Source organism: Ictidomys tridecemlineatus, unplaced genomic scaffold, assembly GCF_052094955.1.
Source record: "Ictidomys tridecemlineatus isolate mIctTri1 unplaced genomic scaffold, mIctTri1.hap1 Scaffold_78, whole genome shotgun sequence".
Taxonomy (NCBI): domain Eukaryota; kingdom Metazoa; phylum Chordata; class Mammalia; order Rodentia; family Sciuridae; genus Ictidomys; species Ictidomys tridecemlineatus.
The window spans coordinates 343153-367667 of record NW_027525752.1 but is presented as its reverse complement, the minus strand read 5'-3'; the positions used below and the strand labels follow the sequence as shown (position 1 = coordinate 367667).

The 24515-nt window shown below is 40.0% G+C and overlaps 1 protein-coding gene and 1 pseudogene across 1 annotated transcript; both read left to right on the top strand.

Annotated features, from left to right (window-relative positions):
- The first annotated feature begins 2580 nt into the window (after positions 1–2580).
- Positions 2581–16860, top strand: LOC144374633 (sulfotransferase 1C1-like). Its single transcript, XM_078037400.1, is given in 7 exon segments — positions 2581–2752; positions 4923–5051; positions 9499–9596; positions 13559–13685; positions 14601–14695; positions 15805–15985; positions 16171–16860. Coding segments are annotated over 7 exon segments (915 nt in total). The 3' UTR covers positions 16284–16860.
- A 6483-nt stretch (positions 16861–23343) lies between these two features.
- LOC144374632 (sorting nexin-5 pseudogene) lies at positions 23344–24231 on the top strand (annotated as a pseudogene).
- The last annotated feature ends 284 nt before the right edge of the window (positions 24232–24515 follow it).

The window sequence follows — 24515 nt, the reverse complement described above, 5'->3', positions numbered from 1 at the left end:
TTATATATATATTTCTTACAAGATATTCTTTCATAATAAAATTTCATATATATAAAATTTTATATATATATATATGGCAAGACGAGACTGTTTGAAAAACCCTCCAAAGACAAACACTAAGAAATTTTAAATACATACAAAAAACATTCTTTGAGATGTGGAGTTGAGTGTACAGGGATAAAAGGAAATTCCCATGTGCCCAGAAAAAAAGACTCCAACATCCAGGCACAGCATAGCTGGGGTGGCTGCCCCACTGGATGGGGCTGGTGTTTAATGCTCAGAAGATGAGGAGCTTGTGATGAGCAGAGTGTGATGAACAGTCTAATACAAATGTGAATTCCAGAAAGGGCTCTAGAGAAAACTGCCCGCCCCCCCACCATAGGAGAAAAGTAAAAATGCTCAACTGTCATTCTGTGCTCAGAATATGTGAGCCTGAGTCTGTGCAACAGATTCAAATCATTAAGCTCACTAGCTAGACCCAGCAACCCCCAAGACAATCAATTAACACAGAAACAAATCAGAAATTAGAAGGATCCCTGAGCCACCTGGTCTAGTAGAGACAAGCCCTGAGCCAGGCCATACAGCATTCTGACATGTGGCCCCACAGAAAATGAACTCGCCATCCAAAATCAAGCCCACTCAAAAGTAGAAAGGAAAACCGCATATTGAGGCTTTCTAAACCTTCAGGCAATTGGAGCACAGATAGATAGCCATCAATGTTTTAAAATGTACATTAGACATAACCAAAAAAAAAAAAAAACAAGTGCATGTAAGAGTAGATACAGCTATGGATTTTTTTTTTTAGTAGAAACTGAACTTGGGGGCACTGACCTACTGAATCACAGAACCACAACCCCAGTTCTATTTTGTATTTTATTCAGAGACAGGCTCTCACTCAGTTACTTAGTGCCCTGTTGCTGAGGCTGGCTTTGAACTTGTGATCCTCCTGCCTCAGCCTCCTGAGCCACTGGAATTACAGGCACACACCTGTGCAGGCACACACATGCCTGGCTCAGAAATCTTTTTAAAAAGCTAGGTAAAATACTTTTCTAAAAATACATATTCTTTAAAGCATTGCTGAGCTGGCAAAACTGTAAAGGAAACCCAGAGAAATGACAAGGAAGTAAAAGTTCCTAGGGAATAGGAGGGTTCTCATTCAGACAGCCAGAGGGACTGGGGGCCAGGAACCAAACCCCAAGAGCCCAGAACATGCAGAGCTTGCTAAGGGACCAAATCCAGTGAAAAACCTACCTTGGGAAAAGGGTGGCACACAATCCCCCACTGTGTTGGTGTTGACTTTGTAAAGAGGGAGGAACATTCTACTGAAAAATTTGAAACTATAAGCTGCCTCTCCCGTGCATAGGTAGCTCACATCACACAGTACTCTGACAGTAAATGGGACTTTGTTTTTCCTCATATCTTTTCCTTTAGATTGGCAGGGAGAGTATGAAGAATACTTGGGAACCTTCTCCCAGATTCGCTTCTAGATATTCCTTCATGTTCTCCACTTCTGTTCTCCCTTCCCTTCTCATATTTATGTGCATCTGTGTGTATTTGTACAAGTAAGCAAACATGAATGCACACTATTTTACTGAACCATCTAAAGGGATGTTGGGGGCACTGTGGCACTGCAGCTCTGTATACTTGAGCTGATACCTCTGAGGGTCAGGCTATTTTTCTCTCTCATCCTAACACTAAACATACAGTTTATGTCCTATTTCCCCCAATACCTTCTAAAACTTTTTTTTCCCATTTTAGATTCCAGTTAAGTTTTTTGAATTGCATTTATGTAGCTCACTTTATTTTTTTCTAACTTATAACTGTCTCCTCTGCCCAAGCCCTTTTGTCTTCTTTTATTGTATGTTGCTACATGATATTGATTCTTTTGAAGAAGCAAATCAGGGTTACTTCCCCTAGCAAATAGAGGTTATATGCTTACCTGGCTTATTACTCTTCAGTCAAAATTTGAAGACTCACTGCATAATCTGTGATTGTAGAAATCCAAGGGGATTTCTGTCATTCACTCTGTCATGGTGGAGTCTGTTGATAGTCATTGTCTAATGAGGAACCCCAAGAGGAGTGTAAGTAACTTCCCCAAGCTCTACAGCTACTCAGATCAAACGTAGTCTATTCACCCTCTTCCAGCATGCTTCAAAGCCAGTCAACCGATATTCTGATTCCATTCTGGCTTCTTTGTGTTAAAACCTGACCAGAGCCCTTTGCCATGGGCTCTTCATATCTCTGCTGGTCACTGGGGCCGCAGACAGGTAGGCTCTGAAGTGCCGACCCAAGGGAGACAATTTCCCAGATCTGTTTTCCTTCCCCATGTTCATCTCCATTGGAGATGCATTTGCATCTTTATCATTATTACACCCTGAAATAAAGCTTTTCAAAATGCTCCAGGCTTCCATGGTTTTGACTTTTCCTACATAAATAAATATTAAAAGCAATAATAATCTCCTATCACGCACCTCTCCTGACTCTCTCCAAAGAAAAAAAAATTAAGTAGTGACTGTTCTAAGTATTGGAAATGACAAAAGTATACCTTTCTTTTAAGCACTGTCGAGTCCACATACTAAAATGTCCTTGGAGGAAATCAAAGATCTCCACCTGGAGGAAAAATACCTACAACCAGAAACCACAGAAATCAATGGAATCCTCATGACCAAGCTGATAAGTGATAACTGGGACAAAATCTGGAATTTCCAAGCCAAATCTGATGATCTCCTCATTGCAACCTACTCGAAGGCAGGTGGGTGTGCAGAAATAGCAGCAGGTGGCATCAGCCTTAGCAAAGCAGTGATATTGAAAGTGGGACTCCTGATTTTAAAGAATACAGTGTTTCTCCAGGACTGGTTCCTGGAAAAAGTGAAACCAAGACTTATTCATGAATGCAAATGCAAGATCCTCCCACTTATTTAGGTCCTTGGTAAAGAAAGAGGTGGCCAGAATTGCAAAGGAATGAAAATAAATTACAAAATAACGTAAGAGCACAGAATCTAAGAAATAGTGTGGAAGTTCTTCCAGTTAATCTTGGCTGTCCAGGAGCTCCTTCTTCTCTGTTAAGCTCTCCTGAAACGAACAGTAGCCCCTATTTCTGAGATGTTCCTCCTAGGGAGAAATTGACAATAAAATGAATGCTTTCAGCCCAGTCGATACTGGGCTAAAATAACTGTGTCTAAAACCTACGTGAGTATGGTGGAATGCATCTGGGAAAGTGGAGATGATGTCTACCAGCCTCTTATAAAATGAAGTGGATTATGTGGGGGGTAAAAAGGCAAAGGATATCTCAGGGTTGTGCAGAGTAGACAAATAGGAAACATGGCCACCAGGAAAGACTGTGATGAAGTGACGGATGATCTGCATTTTCTATATTTCTAATTCCACACAGTGTGACCAAGTGAAGCAAAGAACTATAAGCTGTAACCAGTTTGGAAAAAAGTTTCTCAGGGACCACTTGACTCAATAAGAAAAATATTAGATATTCATAACCAGAAAGATTGCAAGAAAGTGTGCATTCACTGAAGATATTTGGAAGATGCTTCTTTCCTCATAGGTTTTGAAGCACCCAACCTCACCAGATCTTATTTAGTAAACTAGGTTAGGGGCTTTCAGTTTCTCAAGACTTTGCTTTCCTGACTAATTTGCTTTGGACACTTCTCTTGCCTAGTTCTGAACTTCATCCTGTATTGTTCCTCAGGAAGAAATTTTGTTTCAACTCACCTTGGAAATTATGCATTCAACCATATTGTCCTCTATATCATGGTCTTCTATATCAGTAAACCATATTGTCCTGTATATCATGGTCCTGACACTCTTTCTCTCTATTCCCCACTTCTCAATACCTCTCAACCTCCTGTGAGCCTTTCTTACACTTCCCAGCTTGGAGAATATGCCCACCTCTCTCTTAGCTCTTGAAGTTTCCTCTACTGGTTTGCCCTGCCTCCTTAATGGAGATGCACACTCCATTCCTGCTTTGAGTCTTCATTACAGGCCTTGTACCTTTCTCCTCAATTAGACCTACTGACCCCCACTGCAGTAAGTCAGCCTCCCTCCCATAGTTTACCTTTTGCCTACCATATGTCCATTAATATCCCTCTTCTCTATCATTTAGAATTCAGGTTGACTACAAGTATCAGAAAACTCAAAATAACACAAAAGAAAAGTTGTCCTTATATTGGTAGTCCAATACTGAAACAGTGGCTGCACCCATCATCAGCAAACCTGACTCCTTCTAACTTCCTACTCCACCACCTTAAGATGTGGCTTTTGCTTCTATGGTCCTTTATAAATTGCTGGAGGTCCAATCATCATTCCAAAATACCATCAAAGAGGTCAGAAATAAGGAGTTAGTTTCTGTACCTTCCTTTAAAAACTGCTTCCCAGAATTTAGTGCCCTGGCCACATGTAATTGCAAGAAAGATTGAAAATGCAGCTTTTTACATAAATAGTTATAAGTCCAGCTAATATTTGAGGATCTCTTAATTTGAAAGAAAAAAAATGAATAGTAGCTAGATAATAAGTAGTCTCTGCCATATCTCCTCCAAAAAAAAAAAAAAAAACATAATAAGCTTGTTAAAGGAGGGACATTAGTTAATTCATCTTTACGTCTCATTACATTTGATTCAATATTTATACAACCAATCCAGGTCTATTACCTGCCAATTTCTATTCTAAATACTAAGGATACAGAGAACAGGTGTTGCAACGAAGCACATCTATGAGCAGGTCGTGACCATGAGAATGGAGGGGCACCAGTGCTCAGCGGAGGACCCCACCCACTTTGGTTGGCACAGAGAGAAGATGACACATGAGATGATCCTGTTCCATGTTCAGAAAAAGCAAATTTAACTGAATAATCAAGGAAAAATGGATCAAACTGTGCCATGGTGAATGGAATTGAGAATAATCGATGCTTTTAGGTACAACCTGGACACAGGAGATTGTGGACATGATCCAAAATGATGGAGATGTGCAAAAGTGCCAGAGGGCCAACACCTTTGACCAGCACCCTTTCCTAGAGTGGTCTTTACCTCCACCTCTCAACTCAGGTAAGTGTGCCCAGCTGGGACCTGAGAGGTGGTCACCACCAGACAGGGTCAGTCTTCACCTAAGGAAAGCATTTTCCCATAGGCCTCTTGGAAAGTATTTCCACATGAAACTGAGAAGGAATCTGAAGATAATCTAAGTCAGACAACTAGGGAAAAAGACTTTCAAATTCCTTTTCTATGATGTACGATTTGGCAGCATCAGGTCCACATTCCTTCCTTAGGCTGGAGCGTCTTAGTGTAGAGGAGGCAGATGGATCTTAGATAGTTTGGATCCTAAATGTCTCCCCAGTTCCACACAGTGAAGGCTTAACCCCCATGTGGAGCTGACAGAGGTACAGTCCCTTGGGTAGGCAGGACATGAGCGGGAGGGGTCTAGAGCACTGGGTGTGCCCTGGAAAGAGAGGGGCCTGGGCCCTTGCTCTCTGTCTTGCCCTTCCTGTCCATGAGGTGAGTTGTTTTGTTGTACCCAACACTGTCACCATGAGGTGCTGCCCCACCATAGGCCCAAAGCAAAAGGGCCGAATGGTCCTGGACTGGAACCTCTAGAACTGTGAATGGAAACAGATCTTTCCTCTTTATAAGTTGATTATCTGAAGTCTCTGTTTTTGTGATGGAAAGCTAACATAGCAGGATTGAGGAGCCATAGCACCCTTGGAGCCGTATTTTTTTGGTATATAGATTCTGAAATATTATTCAGCCATAAAGGAGTGAAATTCTGTCATTTGTCCCAGTGTGAATGTGACTAAAGAACATTATGTTCAGAGAGATAAGCCAGACACAGAAAGAAAAATACTGCATGTTCTTGCTCATCTGTGGGACTTAACAGTTAATTTTATAGAAATTGTAGACTACAAGTCACTAGAGGTTAGGAAGGGGGACCAGACAGAAATTGAATAATGAGCATCAAAATACAGTTAAAAGGGAGGAAAGAGTTTCAGCCTTCCATACAGCACAGTAGGTCATCTATAGTTCACAATAATTTCATTATGTATCTCATAATGAACTAGAAGAGTCCAAAGTTTCCTAGCACAAAGAAATGATAAACGTTCAAAAAGATGAAGATGCTAATTACTTTGACTTGATGATTACACGTTGTATACATGTTACATTGTCACAGTGCCCCGTAAGAATATATAATTTTGTGTTGATCATGTGTCAGTTGTTTTTAACATGTTTTGAAAACCCATGTTCCTGTGTCATTCTGCTGCCAGCTCATGAAGGGAATGTCTTCAAATGTATTTTATCTAAAACCTGTCTACCAAAGAATTAAGTCAAATTTATATAGTAACAATATCAAAAAAGATCATGCATCAGACCAAATATAGTAAGAAATGTAAGACACAACACTCTTGAAGAGTCTGTAATCAAGTTGAGAATAAAGAACATGTTTTTTATAAAGTATATAGTAATAAATGGGAGCTTTGGCAACAGAAGATAACCCAATAGTGAGAAGGCATAGACTTGGGAATCCAACAATTCTGCTAGAAATAATGGTTGGGATTCTTGAACATGAACAACTTATTTGGCATCTCAAAGTCTAATGTTTTTTATTTGTAAAATAATAATACCTATAATAAATACATATTATTATTTATATATTATTACTAATATAAATATAAATAATAATACCTAATAATACCAGATATTTGTTATAACATTTTCTTAATTTAAATTTAATAGGTTCTTTAGCACTATAAAGCTCCTCCTTCTTCATTTCATATGAGAATTGAATCCTGCTTTATCTAATAGCATCACAATCCCTTTTTATTTTTAATTTGCATGTTTTATCTCTTTTCATTCCTTTATTTTGGCCTTTATTAGTGTGTTTGAAAAAGGTCTATTCTGCATATAGTTAGATTTCCTTTTATGAGTCAATTTCAAAAACCTCAAAACTTCTAAATTTAAGAGCACTGACTGTTATTGATATGACTAATAGGTTTGGTTCTAATTGTGTCAGATTCAAAAATTTCAAAATTTTGGTTCTAATTCAAAAATTCAAAATTCAAAAATTTTGGTTCTAATTATGTCAGATTTAAAAATTTCATTTGAAATTACTATGTATAATAATGTTTACTATGTTTATATGATTTTTTTCTTTTCTTTTATTAAAGTGTATGCAGGACTTTTTGTTTGGGTTTTTATTGTTTTGTTTGTTGTAGTATTTTTTTATGATTAGGAAAATTTCTACCTTTTCGCCAGTGTTTATCTATCTATAAACTACTACCTCTAAAAATGTTGATTTTTTTTTTCTCTTACCTAATCTTTTACGATCTGATATGCTGGTTTCAAAAGAATCTTCTGACTCCCTCATTACTTATACAAGAGCTGGTAAATTACTCAAATTTTGAGTTGCATTATTTCTACTTCATTGTATTCTGTGAGATTTACACATTATTTTACCCAGGACTTCACTTGCATTATTTTAGATCTAGTACTACATAATGTGAAATATTGCTCTTAAGTACTTTTAACAAAGTGTTCTGGGTCGTTTCTTGGTTCAATGAAACTTATTCTCGTAGATAGTGAAGGAAGGGCTCCTGTGTGCTGCATTTAGTGACTTCTTGCACACTTAATCATTCATTCTACAACTCTTTGGTATTTAAAGCGCAGCTGCACTGTAACCAGTTAATAAAAGATGCTGGTTACAGTTTTTTCCTAAAGCCTCTTTAAAATGCTACTGCACCTTTTCCTTGTTTGTTTGTTTTTTTATGCTATTTCTAAGAAGTCCAACGCTAGTTGTATTTTCTCAACTTCATGAATCATTTCATCTGTTTTCTAGAGGTCCTTATCTTCAGATGTGATAACTTCAGTATGTTTCAGAATTGATCATTATAAATCCACTTCCCATGGCTCAGATGTGAATTAAAGGCCTTGTTCCAGAAAGTTTGTTCAACTTATGGACTTAAAAATTAGTTCCATCCCACTATTTTTTTTTTTTTTTTTTACTTCTCAGGAACTTCGATGCATGCCAGGTTTGGAACTTCCTCACCTGTCTTCTGCTTTGGACACTTTCTTTTCACTTCTTTCATTTTGTCAGTGTCATTTTCTTGCTTTCCTTCACTGTCTCCTATTAAGTTTGCATTTGAAGCTTTTCTCCATTGTCTACATCATAATTTAATCTGTTTCTTGTATTCTTTTGGTTTTTTCCTATATCTTTCTTGTCTTTCTTGATTTCTACAGATCTTTTTGTACTTGTCTATCTTTTTTTTTTATTTCTACTCTTATTTTTTGTAGTTCTGATTATATATATAATATATATAATTCCCAAATTTCTGTTTCAGAATATTGAATTTAGTCTGACAGGTTGTGGCACCATGTTTTCAGGTTTGTAGTTGGTTTGGGAAAGTGTTTGGTTTTCTTTTTCTGACTTTTACAGTAATTTGGTATTAATACACTCGGTCCTTTTCCACTCATGTTCATTTTATAGACAGGCCTTAGTTTGAAAGCACCCTCTTGCATCTGTAGTGCCTCTTCTGTGTGCTTTTCTTTGTGGATAGTGGCAGAGATGGGAAGAGGAAGAAGAAGAGTCAAGAGTTGCTTTTCTTTTAATTTTCACGAGGTCTTTACTTTTTCTTCCTTCCCTCCCTTCTTTCCTTTCTCCACCATATTTTCATCTAATACCTCCCTTTCTCCATAGATCTGCTTCTTTGTCAGAAGGTTTGTTCTCCAGGGCTGGCACTTTTGCTTTACTTGCAAGCCTTCTCCTGAAGTTTACGTCGTGTTTCACCAATCCCAGCTGCACTCAGTGTCTTAGCACTTAGCATTGGACTTTCTCTTTCTAGGAATGATTTCGTCCAGGCCTTACTCAGTCTTGCTGGCCTTGCTCATCTCCTGTTTCTCACAGAGCTCCACCTCTGTGCCCTCGACACCACCGACTGATGACTTCCCATCATGGCTCCCACATTTAACGATGTGAAAAAATGACTTGATCACTAGAAAGCTCCACATTTCAGTTAAAAATATCTTGCTGCACAGTGCTCAGTGCTGGCCCATGACAGGAACTTGCTTATAGAAGTAAAAGCTGAAAGAAAGGCTGAAACTCTAGACAGAGCTTCTAGGGCCATTGAGGTACCCCAGTAACCTCCCTCCCCTCAGAGGAATCGGCAGCTCTTTTCCATGCAATAACAGAGACGTGCAAAGAACCAAATACCCTAAGTCTTATTCTCCCTAAACTTAAACCTCCAAAGCCTCTTTGTCTGCCCACCCAGGTGCACCTCAGTGCTCAACAGGAGGGGGAAGCGCTGTTGCCTCCGTGTTTTGCTGTGCCTCATTAGTGTTGTGCTCTACCAGAATGGACAGGTAGACTGTGTGGTCAAGGGCAGCAACACGGTCTACGACATCATTCTCTAAGGCACAGAGCCAGTCATGGGGTCAATATGGTTCCCAACATTTGACAAAACACTATTGGATCCATGTAGCTGATGAGAAATGTCAACTTATTTCCCAGGTCTGGACCTGGCCAATAAGATGCCTTCTCCTAGAACCCTGAAGACTCATCTACCTGTTCAGATGCTACCACCGTCCTTCTGGAGAGAAAATTCAAAAGTAAGGTTTGCTACTCTAAGTAGAAACAAGCAAAGACAGCCAAAGGAAACTGATCAGAGAACTACCTAAAACATGGTGGCTGTAGGCCATGATACCATACCCTCCACTCTGGATCCACCTGTCTTTCGTAATACTATTTCTAGAAATATACTGGGAAATTGTTCTGATTGACAACTAAGCCACCTTCCAAGGCAGTGGTCAATGAAACAAAGTAGGTGTTTCCTGAGGAAGGTTGGTATCTTAGTTTGGGTCCTCCAACAAGCACAGGGTACGGGGGAGCTAGATATGCAAATATCTATTTGGGGTAAAACCTGCGGGGAGAAAGTGGAGACAAAGGAGCATGCAGAGCCATCAGATCGCAATGCAGGCCTGATCCGGTGGGGCAAGTAAGGAGATCTGGGGACATTCGCAATGAAGCCCTGAGCAAAATGCAGCCACAGCAATGCAGATTCCCCAACCAAAGCCAACCATCAGAGAGCCCTGATCGCCTAGATAGCCCTGTCATGCTCTCTCTTTAGCTAAGAGCAGCCTTTCAGAAATGTGGCCTTTCAAGGAATATGGTGGCAAATTCAGAGTGATGCAGCTGAGTCTGTCAATTATATTCTCCACTGTCAAAATCTGAAGTCCATACTCATGTTCATTATCTGGCGGTTCCAATTAGATAATGTCCACTTTGGTGTTCAAAAACTATTTCTCTTCCTTTCAGGATGAGAAATCTGATTTTGTTAGCATCTAAAAACTTGGCCCACACTTAAAAAGAACATATCTCATGAAGCAAGCTTCCAGATGGTATTATGCCTCTATGTCTTCCTTTACAAATATTTTTGACACTTCCTAATTCAAATTCTACAAATGCAGTGTACATTGACTACATTAGTGTTTTCTTTTGATATGTGCTCCACCAGTGAAACTTGAAATCAATGTAATATGGAATATAAAACAAATACCAAATTAAAATTTCCAATAGAAAGTACAATCACGTGGCAGAATCAGATGCTCATATTAACTGAACTAGAATATCTCCTTATGGGCAAGATCCTAGGGAAACCCAATTACCTAAGAGTTGCAAACAAAGTGAGTTGATGTTAGGTTTCTCACTGCCAAGATAACCACAAGCTTTTGCACTTTCTATATGAACTCAATTAGAAACCCTAAGAGTTATGTTTGTTTAGCTATAGCACTGTCCTTGGTGCCGTGTCCATATACAACATGCAATTTTGTTTTCTGGGTTTCTAGGACTCACCAATTCTTTATCTTGACCATCTCCTCTCTCCCTAAAGTACAATACTACTGAACAGCTGTTCATATTCAGAAATGCTCTCCCATTCCTGTGAGGGGGAAAGGGGGGGGGCAAGACAAAATAGTATAGACAGCCATAAGACTATGCTCAGGAATTCTATCCCATTCCTGAGATTACACCCAAGATACTTTGACTTGTGAAAATTTTTTGTTTTGTTGCCACAGATACTTCCATTCATGACATGCTAATTTTGCTGCTCAAAAACCAGAATAATTACCAGATATTGTAGGCTTAGTGTCAGAAGATAAACTAGTCCTTGGTTAGTCACCATACTAATACTACCTTCTTTTTGTAAACTCAGGGCTTATAAATAATATAGAAATATCAATGGCATTATCTCTTTTTTATCCACTAAGATTTGTGGATTAGTTGAGTAGGAAATGACTTTAGAGAACTTAGTACAAGGTTTTCATTTTAGGATGATATAATAGGGTGAAGACTGATTGCACAAAGATATCTGCATCTATTAAACAGTACCTGGGAATGTTATTATTTCAAAATGGACCTTGTAGGTGTGATAAAATTAAGGATCTTAAGACGGTATAATTATCCTGGATTATCTAGGCTCTAGATATCACCATGAAGAACTTTATAATACAGGAGAAAGCTGATCAAAGGAGGAAATAGGAAATGTGACAAATAAAGAAGTTAAGAGTGACCCAGGAGGGCTTCAGGAGGCAAAAAATGCAGTCACACTCCAGAAGTCAAACATAAGGAAATGAATTTTTCCCTAGAGCTAACAAAAGGAACCAGCTTTGCTTACACCTTGACTTTAGCCCAGTGAAATCTTACCTCCATATCTATAAAAGAATAAATCTGCATTGTTTTAAGGCACTGAATTTGTGGTGAGTTGTTTCAGCAGCAATTCAAAACTAATACAGGTCAACAAACTCTTGGAAATTGATTTAACATTGGACTACACATCCGTATCTAGCCCAAGACTCATACTGTTAGTTACTCAGGCCTTGAAAGCAAGAGCCAACATAAAAATTAAGAAATAGCTAAGAAAATATATTGATATATGGCTTTGTAGTTACCTCAATTTTTTTGGTTTCTTAATTATGTTCATGAATATTGGATGGAAATCCAACAGCAAAAAATGGGCCAGAAAAATATTTATGACAGGACTAAGAGAATAATACGTGAAATGCAGTTGGGAATGTAAGAGAGAGAGAGAGAGAGAGAGAGAGAGAGAGAGAGAGAGAGAGAGAGAGAGAGAGAGAGAGAAAGAGAAATTCACCAAGAGGAAACTATAACTGAGTATTAGTTGTGTTGGACACAAATTCTGTTGATAAAGTGATATGCTGGGCAAAAGTGCTTAAGAAAATACTGAGCTTGTATCAGTTAGCTTTGAAGTACTGTAATGAAATACCTGACACAGTTACTTGTGAAGTAAAAGGAGGACTATTTTGGCTTGAAGGTCAAATACAAGACCAGGCAGCCCACTTAGTTAGACCTCCAGTGAGGGCAATTTATGGCAAAAGTGCATATCAGAGTGAGTTTTCACATCAAGAGAGAGAGAGAGAGAGAGAGAGAGAGAGAGAGAGAGAGAGAGAGAAGAGAGAGAGAGAGAGAGAGAGAGAGAGAGAAGACACAGGGTCCTACAATCCCCTGTGAGAATACACCTCCAATGACCTAAGACCTCCCTCTCACAAGGCTCAGTCTCTTGAAAGTCCATAGCACTTCCAGTAATTCTGCCCTAAATCCTAACTCTTTACATATGGACCTTTGTGGGGACACTGCCCAACCTCACAGTGCTCTTCCTCCCCAACCCCACTGACAGCAGCAGAGGCTGGAACAGGAGCCAAGGTGGCTAGGGCAGGAGGGGGACAGCAAGACAAGAAGCCAAGAGGTCACTTTTTCCTTGCCAGGACATACCATTGCCTTTTCTTTGAGAATCAGCATCACAGACATCACTAAAGGAAGAGTTGGCACTGTCCTTAGAGGGCCTCAATCTTATCCAGGAATAAAAACGTAGCAATGATAATTTATCTATAAGCCTGGGATTTGTCTTGTAGGAATGGGATGATAAGCTCATTGCTTTAGCTCCTTCCACTTTATAATTTAGATTTCTTGTTTATCAAGATCCAAGGAGAACCTCTCCTTCACATGTTATGACCCTCAAGTTCAAATACTGAAATTCTAACCCTCAAAGTAATGGTTTTAAGAATGGGGGTGCTTTCGTAGATGATTAGGTCCTTAGGTCCTAAGATTAGGACTCTTATAAAACATGGTCATCTGTGAGGAAGCAAGACCTGACCAGGCAATCTAACCTCTAGAATTGTGAGAAATAACTTTCTAGTTGTTATATGACACCCAGTCTGTGGTATTTCGTTAGAGCATCCTGAATGGATGAATCCAAGTTAAGTTTGAATGAGTGCAGTATTTATGTGCAAACCAGGATAATTCTAGAATTTTTTTTTTTAAAAAAGAGGTACTCAGTAGTAATACAAAGACTACCAGCCACAAATCAGAATGATTTCGAGGCAGACTGGAAGAGATGATCACTTTGTAGAAAACATATGTACGTTCTATTTCTCCAATAGGATCATCCAAGATTCTCAAAACAGCTTTCTAAAAACAACAACCTCAGCACTAAATGGTGATGATTTTCTATCTTGCTTACTCTCTGCCTCTCTCTCCCTTTTCTGGATGATTCCAGATTATCTATGTAGCCAGAAATGCCAAGGACTGTCTGGTGTCCTACTATCATTTCTCAAGAAATAATTCAATGGTGCCTGACCCTGGTACATGGGAGGAATACATCGAAACATTCAAAGATGGGAAAGGTAAGTGGAAGGAAACTGTGGGATCCTATTTTCTCACTCACTCAGCTATTGACATCAGAAAAGAAGAGTCTTCGCTGAATTGATTCTGTCAAGGTCCTGCAAGTAAGTAGATGTCAAGAATGAGGTCTCCCAGGAGATGTCAGCAAATAGACTATTCACAGTGCTGTGGGCAGAGTTGGGGAAATCAGCAAGAACCAGTGAAGAATTCCTGAAGCAGCCACAGTTCCCTGCAGATAGGAGAGGTGCCCTTCCCAGGAGCTGAGGCCTTCAGTGGAGGGAGCAATCAACAAAGTGAGTAAACTGGGAGGCATCCGTGAAATAAATGTATTGTTCTTTCTTTCCTCCTGCTTGCCAAAGCCTCCCAATGCTTCTTGAGGTAAAGTCCACCTGTAATTCTGAGGGAAAAGGAGCCTCTGGTGACAGCTTGGGCAGGTCAACTTGCAAAGTGCTTGGCAATGTAGACAAAGACGCGAGGTAAAGGAGGGTTCACCCAGCAATCTTCTCTCCGTCCCATTCACCATCACTGAACACAAAGATGCCCAAAGAGCAGGTCATTAGAGACGCTTTAAAATAAAAGCCTTTTTTTTTTTCAAAATCAGCATGCTGGAAACGATATTTATTGATCTAGACAACTGGTGGTGATGCAAGGAAAAGATTTTTATTCCCTGGCCATAGACAATGTTTTATGGAAAACTAAGTTCAACTAAGTTTCCCGGGAAATATAACCCGGGGAATTCAGAATATTTTTCACAATCTTCCAAAATACTTTCAAAGGACAAGTTTTCTGTTTTGTGCAATAAGAATCCTTCTGCTCAGTATTGTTGTATTTTGGTTGTATTTAGTAACTGTCCTCTTTTATTTGATAAGTCAGGCTCATTTGGTGAGTTTCATATTGACATTCTCTCTCCTCCTCAGTGCTGTGGGGCTCCTGGTATGACCACGTCAAGTGATGGTGGGATGTGAAGGACCAGCACCGCATCCTCTACCTCTTCTATGAGGACATGAAGGAGGTGAGGGGCATATGATCCCATCATGTCCTCCCAGTTCCTGGGATGTGGGGGCACAGGAATGTGGACTTACCAACAGAAGAACCTCTCCATGGCACTCTTTCAAGCTAGGTTTTCTCCTAAGCTCTAAACACATTTTTTGTCTTCAGAATTACCTTGACTTTTGTTCACACTTCCCAGAAGATCCTTCTTCCTCTGGAAATAGCCTGTGCCTTCTCGCCAGATCACCTTGTTGAGTCCTGATCATAGGAGCCATGTTTCTTTACCTACAAAATCATACCATCTCTATCTCATGAGATCATTGTGAAGATTTGTGCAATCTTAATGATCAAGTGTGCATAGTTCTGTTCAAGATATCAACTTCCTTCTCTCTCCTACGCCCTCATCACTACTTGAGGCCTAGTCTGTAGGATTAGTGTCACACATGAGGACAGTGAACTGATAACTGTGGATGAGTGGATAGCAGATTCAACCCTTGTGAGTCTGGATTAATGTCCTTGAATTACAAAACTACCACCTATGACCATGCTAAGATGTTCTCTAAAATTGAATCTAAAGCTATAACTCCTTTTTTGCAACTTTTTTAATCAGAAAAAAGCAAGGTATAAACATGTTCATTTCTTGGTAAATTGGATATTCCTTCTACTCATCCTTTTATTAATCTTCTATTAAACTCATAGACCATTTGCTGCCAATTCTTATATCCCAGAGACTAGAGTTGATTATCATACTGACCAACACTATCTGTTGCTCACTATACCTTCCCTGATCTCCTCCAGAAGATGACATTTCTCCTTCTCTTGAGGTCTCCTGGTGCTCTCTCTGGGTGCAAGAAGCACATTCCTTCTCCACCAGAACCTCAATTGGTCATTTTATACCCAATTTTCTTCTTGCAGGGTAATTTCCTTGATGATAGAAATAGTCCCAATCTTCTGTTGCTGCACATCTGGGGTAGTACAGTGCCTTTCACTAGTAACACTGGAGAATATTTGTTGAATATGTTTGAATGAATCCCTTAACACATCTCTTTAGAAATGCAGTTAATCTAAACAGAATATCATCCCTATGGAAGACCCCAAAATATTTGTTTTGTGTAATTGTTCTACATACAGGACCCAAAGAGAGAAACTGAGAAGATACTGAAGTTCCTAGAGAAAGACGTAACGGAGGAAGTTCTGAATAAAATCATCTATCATACCTCATTTGATGTCATGAAGCAAAACCCAATGGCCAACTATACTACTCTACCCAGCAGCATCAGGGACCACTCCATCTCCCCTTTTATGAAGAAAGGTAGTTGAGACATATTTCCTAAGATGCCAAGTGAAACCCTGTAATTCTCATGTCTACTTGATTTTTCCATTAGTGTTTGCTGCTGCATTGCTTATTCTTGCCAGAAGCACCACTGTACAACTTGGGTGGACACTCAATTCTCCCTGGACTCCTGCAGCAGTCACTGAGATTTTGCCTTGTTTCAGGGATGCCTGGTGACTGGAAGAACTATTTCACTGTGGCCCAAAATGAAGAATTTGACAAGGACTACCAGAAGAAGATGGCAGGGAGCACTCTGACTTTTCGCACAGAGATCTGAGAGCTGCTGGTGGGGGAGGTGGGGTGCTTCCCCAGATGTTATTAATAGATTGTACCCATTTAAGCCCCATGATACTTAAAAGCATTCTTCCTCCCATCCTAAGTCATTCCACGCTATCTGTAGATCCTGTACTACTATAATCATACTTCATTAAAACACAGTCAAATCCTGGGTAGAAAGTTTTAAATTAGTTACATGGTCATTGGTGCGGACTCCTGCCTCATGAAAATATACTCTGTACTAAGGCAAAATAAATACAACTTCACTCCATCACTTGTCTACAGCTATCTGGTTTCTCAAAGACAAAACAAAAGAGATAAACAAATAAGAACAGAATTTCCGCTCAAGAGGAATTTAAAAATAAAGCAAAGGGAATGAGAAGTACCAGGGAGAATGTGAAGAACTATTGTTTTATTCTAAACATTTGTCTTGGTCCACTTTGTGATGCCATAACTGACATGGATGATTTATAAAGAACAGAGATTTGTTTCTGAAAATTGTGAAGCGTAGGGATTTCAAAGTTGAAAGGTTCACATCTGGCAAGGACTTTCTTGATGCATCATTCCATGGTGGAAAGTGTGATGGTAAGAAAAGATCAGGGTTGGGGGCTTATCCTTTCATTAGGAACTCACTCCCCCCCCCAATTCACTCCTCTGGTGATGCCCTTAATGACCTCATCACCTCTTATGAGGATCTTCCTCTCGACAGTGTTGCGATGGAGACTGAGTATCTAACACAAGGTTGAGGGACATATTAAAAATAGTGATGGTCAAAAATAAGAAAAATGATGACACAACTCTAATATTAGACCATGAGATACAGAGGATAACATGAAGAGTGAAATCCAGTGAGGTGATGTTGAAACGGTCTAAAGACCAAAGAGAAAGGCCACTGCTTGGCATTGGAGCAAATGCTGAAAAACTGAAGATAATCAAGAACCTGAGCCAACCTCTGTGACCAAAGTAAGACTGGAAAGCAGAAAGATATTTGATATTTCAGATGAACTTCTTAGAAAAAAAAGAACTATAAATTCACCTAGGAAAAATAAAATGAAATATCCAGTCCCTTGTACATTTTCAGAAAGATTTGAATCTTATATCTCTGGGGGAAAATATCACTTTTCATACTTCTTGAATAGAAGGCTTCTAGCAAAATTGTCCTTACAGTCAAGTTAATCATAAAATCATGTTCATTTTTCTCCTTTTCATTAAAACCTATGTCTGCCATCATTTGCACAAGGTATTCAAACATCTGCATTATTTTTATAGAATGTTAGCAAAATGCATTTTGTGTGAGGGGTGATTTCCTATACCACTAAACAAATGATAAAGAAAATTTTCTCCATCCAAGAACAAATGAAGCCCTATCTGTGTTCTTTCCTCTTTCCACTTTCTAAGGAAAGCAGATCATTAACCACATGACAAAAAATCCAGTGCTGTGGTCGTTATGCAGTGTGGACCAGCGTGAACGCCTTCAGTTCACATACCAGGAACTTCCTGAAACTTCCCACAGAAAGCACATAATCCTTCCCTTCTCAATGTCATGTGGGCTGGTCATATAAGAGGTATTAAAATATAAGCAATATGTCTGGAGTTTTCAAAACTAGGCAAAACCTACCTTACTTTTTTGAAAATTGTAAAAATTTTTTTACTTTTATTTTTGTAAAAATGAATTCCACTCTCCTAGTTCTCAAAAATTTCAATTAAAGTATTTCTGAACTTCTTTCTTTAAAGCTCTGTTATGCACTTCTTATAATAGTCTAGGTACTACAAAGAATATTATCTGGCTTCCATGTTGCACTCCTGTAATCCCAGTGATTTGGGAGCCTGAGGCATGAGGATTGAGAGTTCAAGGTCAGCTTCAGTATCTTAATGAGATTCTCAGCAATTTAGTAAAACCCTGTATAAAAATACAAAAAAAAGGACTGGGTATGTAACTAAGTGGTCAAGCGTATCTTGGTTAATCTCTAGTACCAACAGAAAAGAATAATTAGTGGTTTAATTTAATTTTTAAATATCTGTGGTCCCAACCCTATAGAATAACGATGATAGAGGCAAAGAACATCCACATAGCCTTGCTAACCTAACATGCTCAACGTTCATGGGTACTTTCAAAAACACCTTTATTCTAATGAGACACACACACACACACACACACACACACACACACACACACCTAAATGAATCAGTCATGGAAGATCAAATTGTAAATAGTTATGGAAAAATTACTTTGTAACTATTCACTTACAATAAGTTTGATCAAAAAATTAGAAATAGAATTAGGAGAGCCAGAAATATTTCACTATTCAACAATCTCACTTTTTGGATGAGAAAACAAAGAGAGAGAGAGAGAGAGAGAGACTATGTTGGATGCAGTGGAATAAGGATTCCCCCAGTCTCTAGCTAGTGTTCCATTCCCTCCTCACTATAAAACCATAGATTTGGGCTGGGGATGTGGCTTAAGCAGTAATGTGCTTGCCTGGCATGCGCTGGTTGCTGGGTTTGATCCTCAGCACCACATAAAAATAAAATAAAGATGTTGTGTTCACTGAAAACTAAAAAATAAATATTAAAAATCTCTCTCTCTCTCTCTCTCTCTCTCTCTCTCTCTCAAAAAAAAAAAAACACACACCATAGATTAAAAATGCCTTAAGCTTAGAAGGCTGAAGCAGAAAGATTGCAAGTTCAAAGACAGCGTCATCAACTTAGCAAGGCCCGGAACAACTTATTAAGACCCTGTCTCAAAATAAAAATAAAATAAAATAAGAATGGTTGGAGATTTTTCTCAGTGGTTAAGTACCCCTGGATTTAATCCCTAGTACCAAAAAAAAAGTACCTTCTCTTCAGACAACATTTTTTAGTTCTTTGATTCTACTTAGCACTTAGAAGAGCACTACCACAATTTAACTGCTCTTTGGATCCTTTCTTATCATGTAACAAATCCTGAAACCTAGCAAGCTGGCTTTATTCCATGATTAATCCTTGAATTTCCCTGACTCCCAAACCCACCTTGGCTTCCATTTAATTAACTATAAAGTCTCTTCATTAAAATCATCAACCATTTCATATTTCATCTTCATCATAACCAAAGCAAAAAGAAGGGTCCTTGTTTTTTCTGAGTATCTTGGTATCCCTCTTGGAAACCTCTTCTTCCTGGGAAATCTACCTGTGCACTGGGCTGCATCTGGCCTTGTACCGGCATTGCCTCATGTTAGCCAACATTCTTGTTTTTTTCTTTATTTAAACAGCCATTTTATAAATTAATATGTATATAATGTAATTTCGTATGTATACATTACAAAGCATGTTTTTAACAGATATATACTCTATTTTTTTGTTGTTGTTAGATATACATGATAGTAGAGCATATTTTGACATATTATACATACATGGAGTACAACTCATTCCAACTAGGATCTCATTCTTGTGGTTATACATAATGTGGCATGACAGTGGTAGTGTATTTGTTGAACTCATGGAAGTGTGTCTATACCAACCACCCACACACCCTGAAAAGCAGAAGGCTTGGATTGCATAAATGTCCATCTGCCTGGAGTGAACATCACTGATTTGCCTCATCTGAGCCTTACATAAAGAGACAAAATGATAAAAATATATTCAGAACATGGTTCCTTCTCCTCTGCCCCAGAGAGGCAGTGTGGCTCAAGCTGCATTTCTGGTGCCATCTAACTGGGACTTCTCCTGAGAGGTGAACAGACGTTCTCCAGATCCATATTTATGAAGGTAGAAGTCCTGGTTTAGGATCACCTGGAAGTCCCCAAATCTAGATGCTCTAAGAACTTTTCAATCTCTTTCCCAAAGAGCACTGAGGAGACCTCCTTCAAATAGGAGACTGTCACCAGAGAGGGGGTTGCATCTGTGTGAGGCTGATGAGGGGGAAACACCCAACTGTCCAGGAAAGATGAGGGTCCAGGTTACCGGATCTCCTGAGCTCCTGAGGCGGGAGCTCCTCCTCCACTCAGCTCCCCAGGGGACAACCCCTTGGGAAATGGTCTACATTACATAGGAGTAGGGAGGTGGACACAGAAGGGACCCATGGTCAATGTGGGTCATGCTGGCAAGAACTCTAGAGTAAAGACAAGGTGATGTTTTCAAGTCATTAGCAGGAACATGGCCTCCATCCAGAAGAGGAAGGGAATCAAGAAGAGTTTGGAGTACTTAGCTCTCCATGCATCAGGTCATCCCCAGTGAACCACTGAATTGTGAAATGTCGTGGGGAACAAGTTTCCAAGGAGAAGTCACGAATGGCACCCCCCAGAGTGATCAGGCCCATATCCAGAGTTTCAGAGAAAAAACTGAACTGACTAACTAGCGCTTGGCCTGCCAAGGCTGAAAATTCCAGAGTCCATCATGTCTTTAACCAGGGGCCACTGTCTGCCTCACTCAACTCTGAGGTGATGAAGAACATCCCCAACCACCAGGTGTGAGCAACAAGGAATAATGAATAGAGCAGGTGAGGGGACAGCAGGCCAGTTCGCCTCCCTCCAGAGGGTTTGTGAACAGTGGGCTGTCCCTGCGGGAAGCCACCATGAGATGCATGAGGACCTTCAGAGCATACAAGCCATCAAGGGGGACCAACTGGGGACTTACAGTGGCAATCCTTGCTATCAAGATTGTCCTTTGCAAGTGGACTCCCCCTCCATCTGCCAAAAGGTCCCCAAGCATCACCAGAGATGGCATGACCCTTTAGGAACTGAGCAACCTGCCTGCCCCTACCTTTATCCTGTTTTGGTAAAGAATTTTCTATCAAAAATCTCTGATATTTTCTGATATAAATAAATCAAGCGTGGGCTCCCTTCTTTGTTAGAAGATAAACCCGTGTGGTCAGCTTGGCCCATGGCTGCCCTCACTCTGAAACTACTCTTCTGTGACCGGTGGTCATCTCGTAGGAGTACTACTTAGCTTTGATTCCTCAGCCAGCCCATGCTTCTGGAGGGAACTATTCCCTATTCCTGCGCCCTGGCAGGATGTGGGCGAAACGTTCAGATGCCCTTCCCAGCAGCCCACACATTTATGAGCCCAGGACTCCTCTCCAGGCCTCAGGGAGGAGGAAGGTGGAATTGTTGGGACATCAGGTCACAGTCTGCTTGTAATCCTGGAGGAAACTGCAATCGGCCACAGGCTCTTTATGAGGCGCTTTCTCACAGCTTCAGGAAGCCACGGCAAACTCTGGAGCTGGGCTCCCAGAAGCAGACCTGGCAGTGAGAGTTGTGTGCAACTTCTTCCAGGAGAGAATCATCAGGGAGTAGGGAGACCAAATGGAAGCCAAGCAGGATGTGGGCTCCATATGTGAGACTGACCTGCCAGCCCAGAGTCGTGAATTCCTCCCTGCCTTTTGCCATCCAAGCTGGGAGAACCAGAGGTGATTTCCACTTGCTATTCAGGATAGCAGTTTCCTTGAGTGCTCTTGTTGTGGAGGTCCAATATTTTAAATACTATGGCATAAAGTTTAAAATTATTAAATACTATGGCACAAAGGCAAAGTGTCTCATGTTAATAAATGGGAAGGAAGAGTATGAACACAATATATATAGAGTGGAGAGTACACAAACATACACAATGACAGTCCTCAATTGTGTTAACTGATCATGTATCTCAGGGGAATTGGTTCTAGGATTCCTCCATGAATACCTGAGTCCATGGATGTTCAATTCTCTTACATCAAATGCTGCAGTATTTGCCTATAAACTACATACTCCTGTATGCTTTAAGTCAACTCTAGTGAGAGTGCACTGTAAATGATTGGCAAACTGTATGGTCTATGGAATAATGACAAAAAATAGTCAGTACATATTCAGTATAGACACAATTTTCAGTCTACATTTGTTTAATCTGAAGATGCAGAAACTGTGGACATGGAGGGCCAACTGTATCTACTTTCACTACCCATTTCATATTCTTTTTTTGTCTCCATCAAAAGCTCAGCAGATCTTTACCTGGTGTGTGGAAAGGGACCTAAACATTCATCCCAAAGAGTCTTAAGTCTGAATTGAAGTGTTATAATTCCCATTGGTGTCCACAGGTCATGCAAGAATTCCATTCTAATTCATGTTTGCAGAGTATAATGATACTAAGAGAAAATCTAGGAGATCTCCTGTGTCCTAGACTTGCTCTTCCTTGCTTCCATCGTAGTCTGTGGGGCCATGGGCATTTAGGGCAATACATCATGTACGGTACTTGCAGCATCAGGGCCTGCCCAATCCAATCTCATATGTACCTCTTCCACTCAATGTCGGTGCTGCACTCCACATGCCACCTAATAACTTGGGGGGCCAGATTATAGCAGGTTGTGAGGGCAGCTGAGGTCACATGGTAACCTGGTGGCCCATAGTTAAATGTTCAGTCTCTATGAAAGTCTGGTAGCAGGCTAAGATGTATCTCTAAAATGGAGATAGTTTTCTGAGGGTGATTACAGTGATTTGCTCAAAAATCCTGAAGGCCTGAGTGATGATTCACCTAGAGCCCTGCCTGAGGCTCTTCACAGCATCAATATCACAAGCACCATCAAAGCACCATTGTATCTGGTGGATCGTGTGGCAAGGCAGACTACACATACCGTTCTGGGCCTCACTCAACACAGAAGCTTTGTGGTCAACAATATAGGGACTGTGCTCTGTCAACGTGCACCTCACTGGAAGAGCATCAGTGCTGCTCTCCATGTCGCAGTCCTCGGGTCAATGGTCTCTGTGTGGTGCTAAGTAAGGCCAGGCAGCATCTGCTCTAGAGCTGCATTGCCAAGACCATGGTTCCCGAGTGGCTGCAACAGCAGGAGGTCCATGCAACCTGAGGTCTGTGCCTGTGCACCTGAATGTTGATCCCTCACTTCAGATTGACACACCTGATGCACTCAGTGACAGAGATAAGGTTGAGTAGGCAGTCACACCAAGACTCCAAAGCCCACATTTCAGAGCCCAGAGTTTTCTCCCACCAGGTGATATCGAAACGTTGAGTGGCTACATATTACTCTATTGAAGCCACAGACAAGGCTTATTATTCCTCCTGCTCCTACAAAACCAAATTTTAATTGTCCTCAAAAAAAGATGCAGAAACCGGCCGAGGGTGAAGGGCCTATGACCAAAGAAGAATTTGCAAAGATGAAGCAATAACTGGAAGCTGAGTATCTTGCTTTCTTTAAGAAGACTATGTCCTCTCATGAAGTATTTCTTCAGTAGCTTTCTTCTCATTCTGTTCTCAGTAAATCACAACTTTCATGATTTCCTAGAATATGATCAGGATCTAAGTGTTCGGTGAAAAAAAAGAGATGTTTGGTGGCTTTTTAAAAAGTGTAGTGAAAAGTGCTGATGAAGTTCTTTTTCCTGCAGTTAAGGAGGTGGATGACTTCTTGGAGCAAGAGAACTTTCTTATTTACTATTCCCACAGGATCAAGGATTCCTGTACTAAAGCAGACAGAATGACCAGATCTCATACAAATATTGCTGATGAGTATATTCACACTGCAGCCAGCTTGCACAGCCTGGCTTTAGGTAAACCCACGATCGTAAAAAATACCTATTGAAGTTGCTGAACAATTTGAAAACCTTAGGAAAGTGGAGGATAGAGTCTTATCAGATGAAGATTTAAAGTTGACAGAGCTTCTCCAATATTAAATGCTCATAGAGGCTGCAAAGGGTCTCTTATACAGAGGCACCAAAGGCTTCATCAACTAGAGAACTCAAACAAAGCTCTGGATAAGGCCCAATTAAAAAGCAAAGATGTCAAGTTGGCTGAGGAACACCAGCAGAAATGCTATGAGAAATTAGAACAGCTTTCTGAATCTGCAAAAGAAGAGCTTATAAATTTCAAACAAAAGACAGTGGCAGAATTTAGAAAGAACTTAATTGAGGTGTCTGAACTGAAAATAAAGCATGCTGGAAACTCTGTCTCCTCTTGCAAAACTGCATTGAGTTGAGTTGTTCAAAAACAACTAATCTACCTTTTCTCTGAAGGAAACAAATGTGAAAACTGCATCACTTAAATCATTACTGTAAAGTATGATTAGCTATGACTTTAAAATTATGTGAATAAATATTCTGATTTCTAAAAATCTTAACACTTAACCATGTTGGTTTAAAAATATATATATTTTTTAATTTTTTCAAATGTTTATTCTTAAGTTTTGGGTGGACACATTATCTTTATTTTACATTTATGTGGTGCTGAGAATCGAACCCTGTGCCCTGTTCATGCTAGGCAAGCACTCTACCACTGAGCC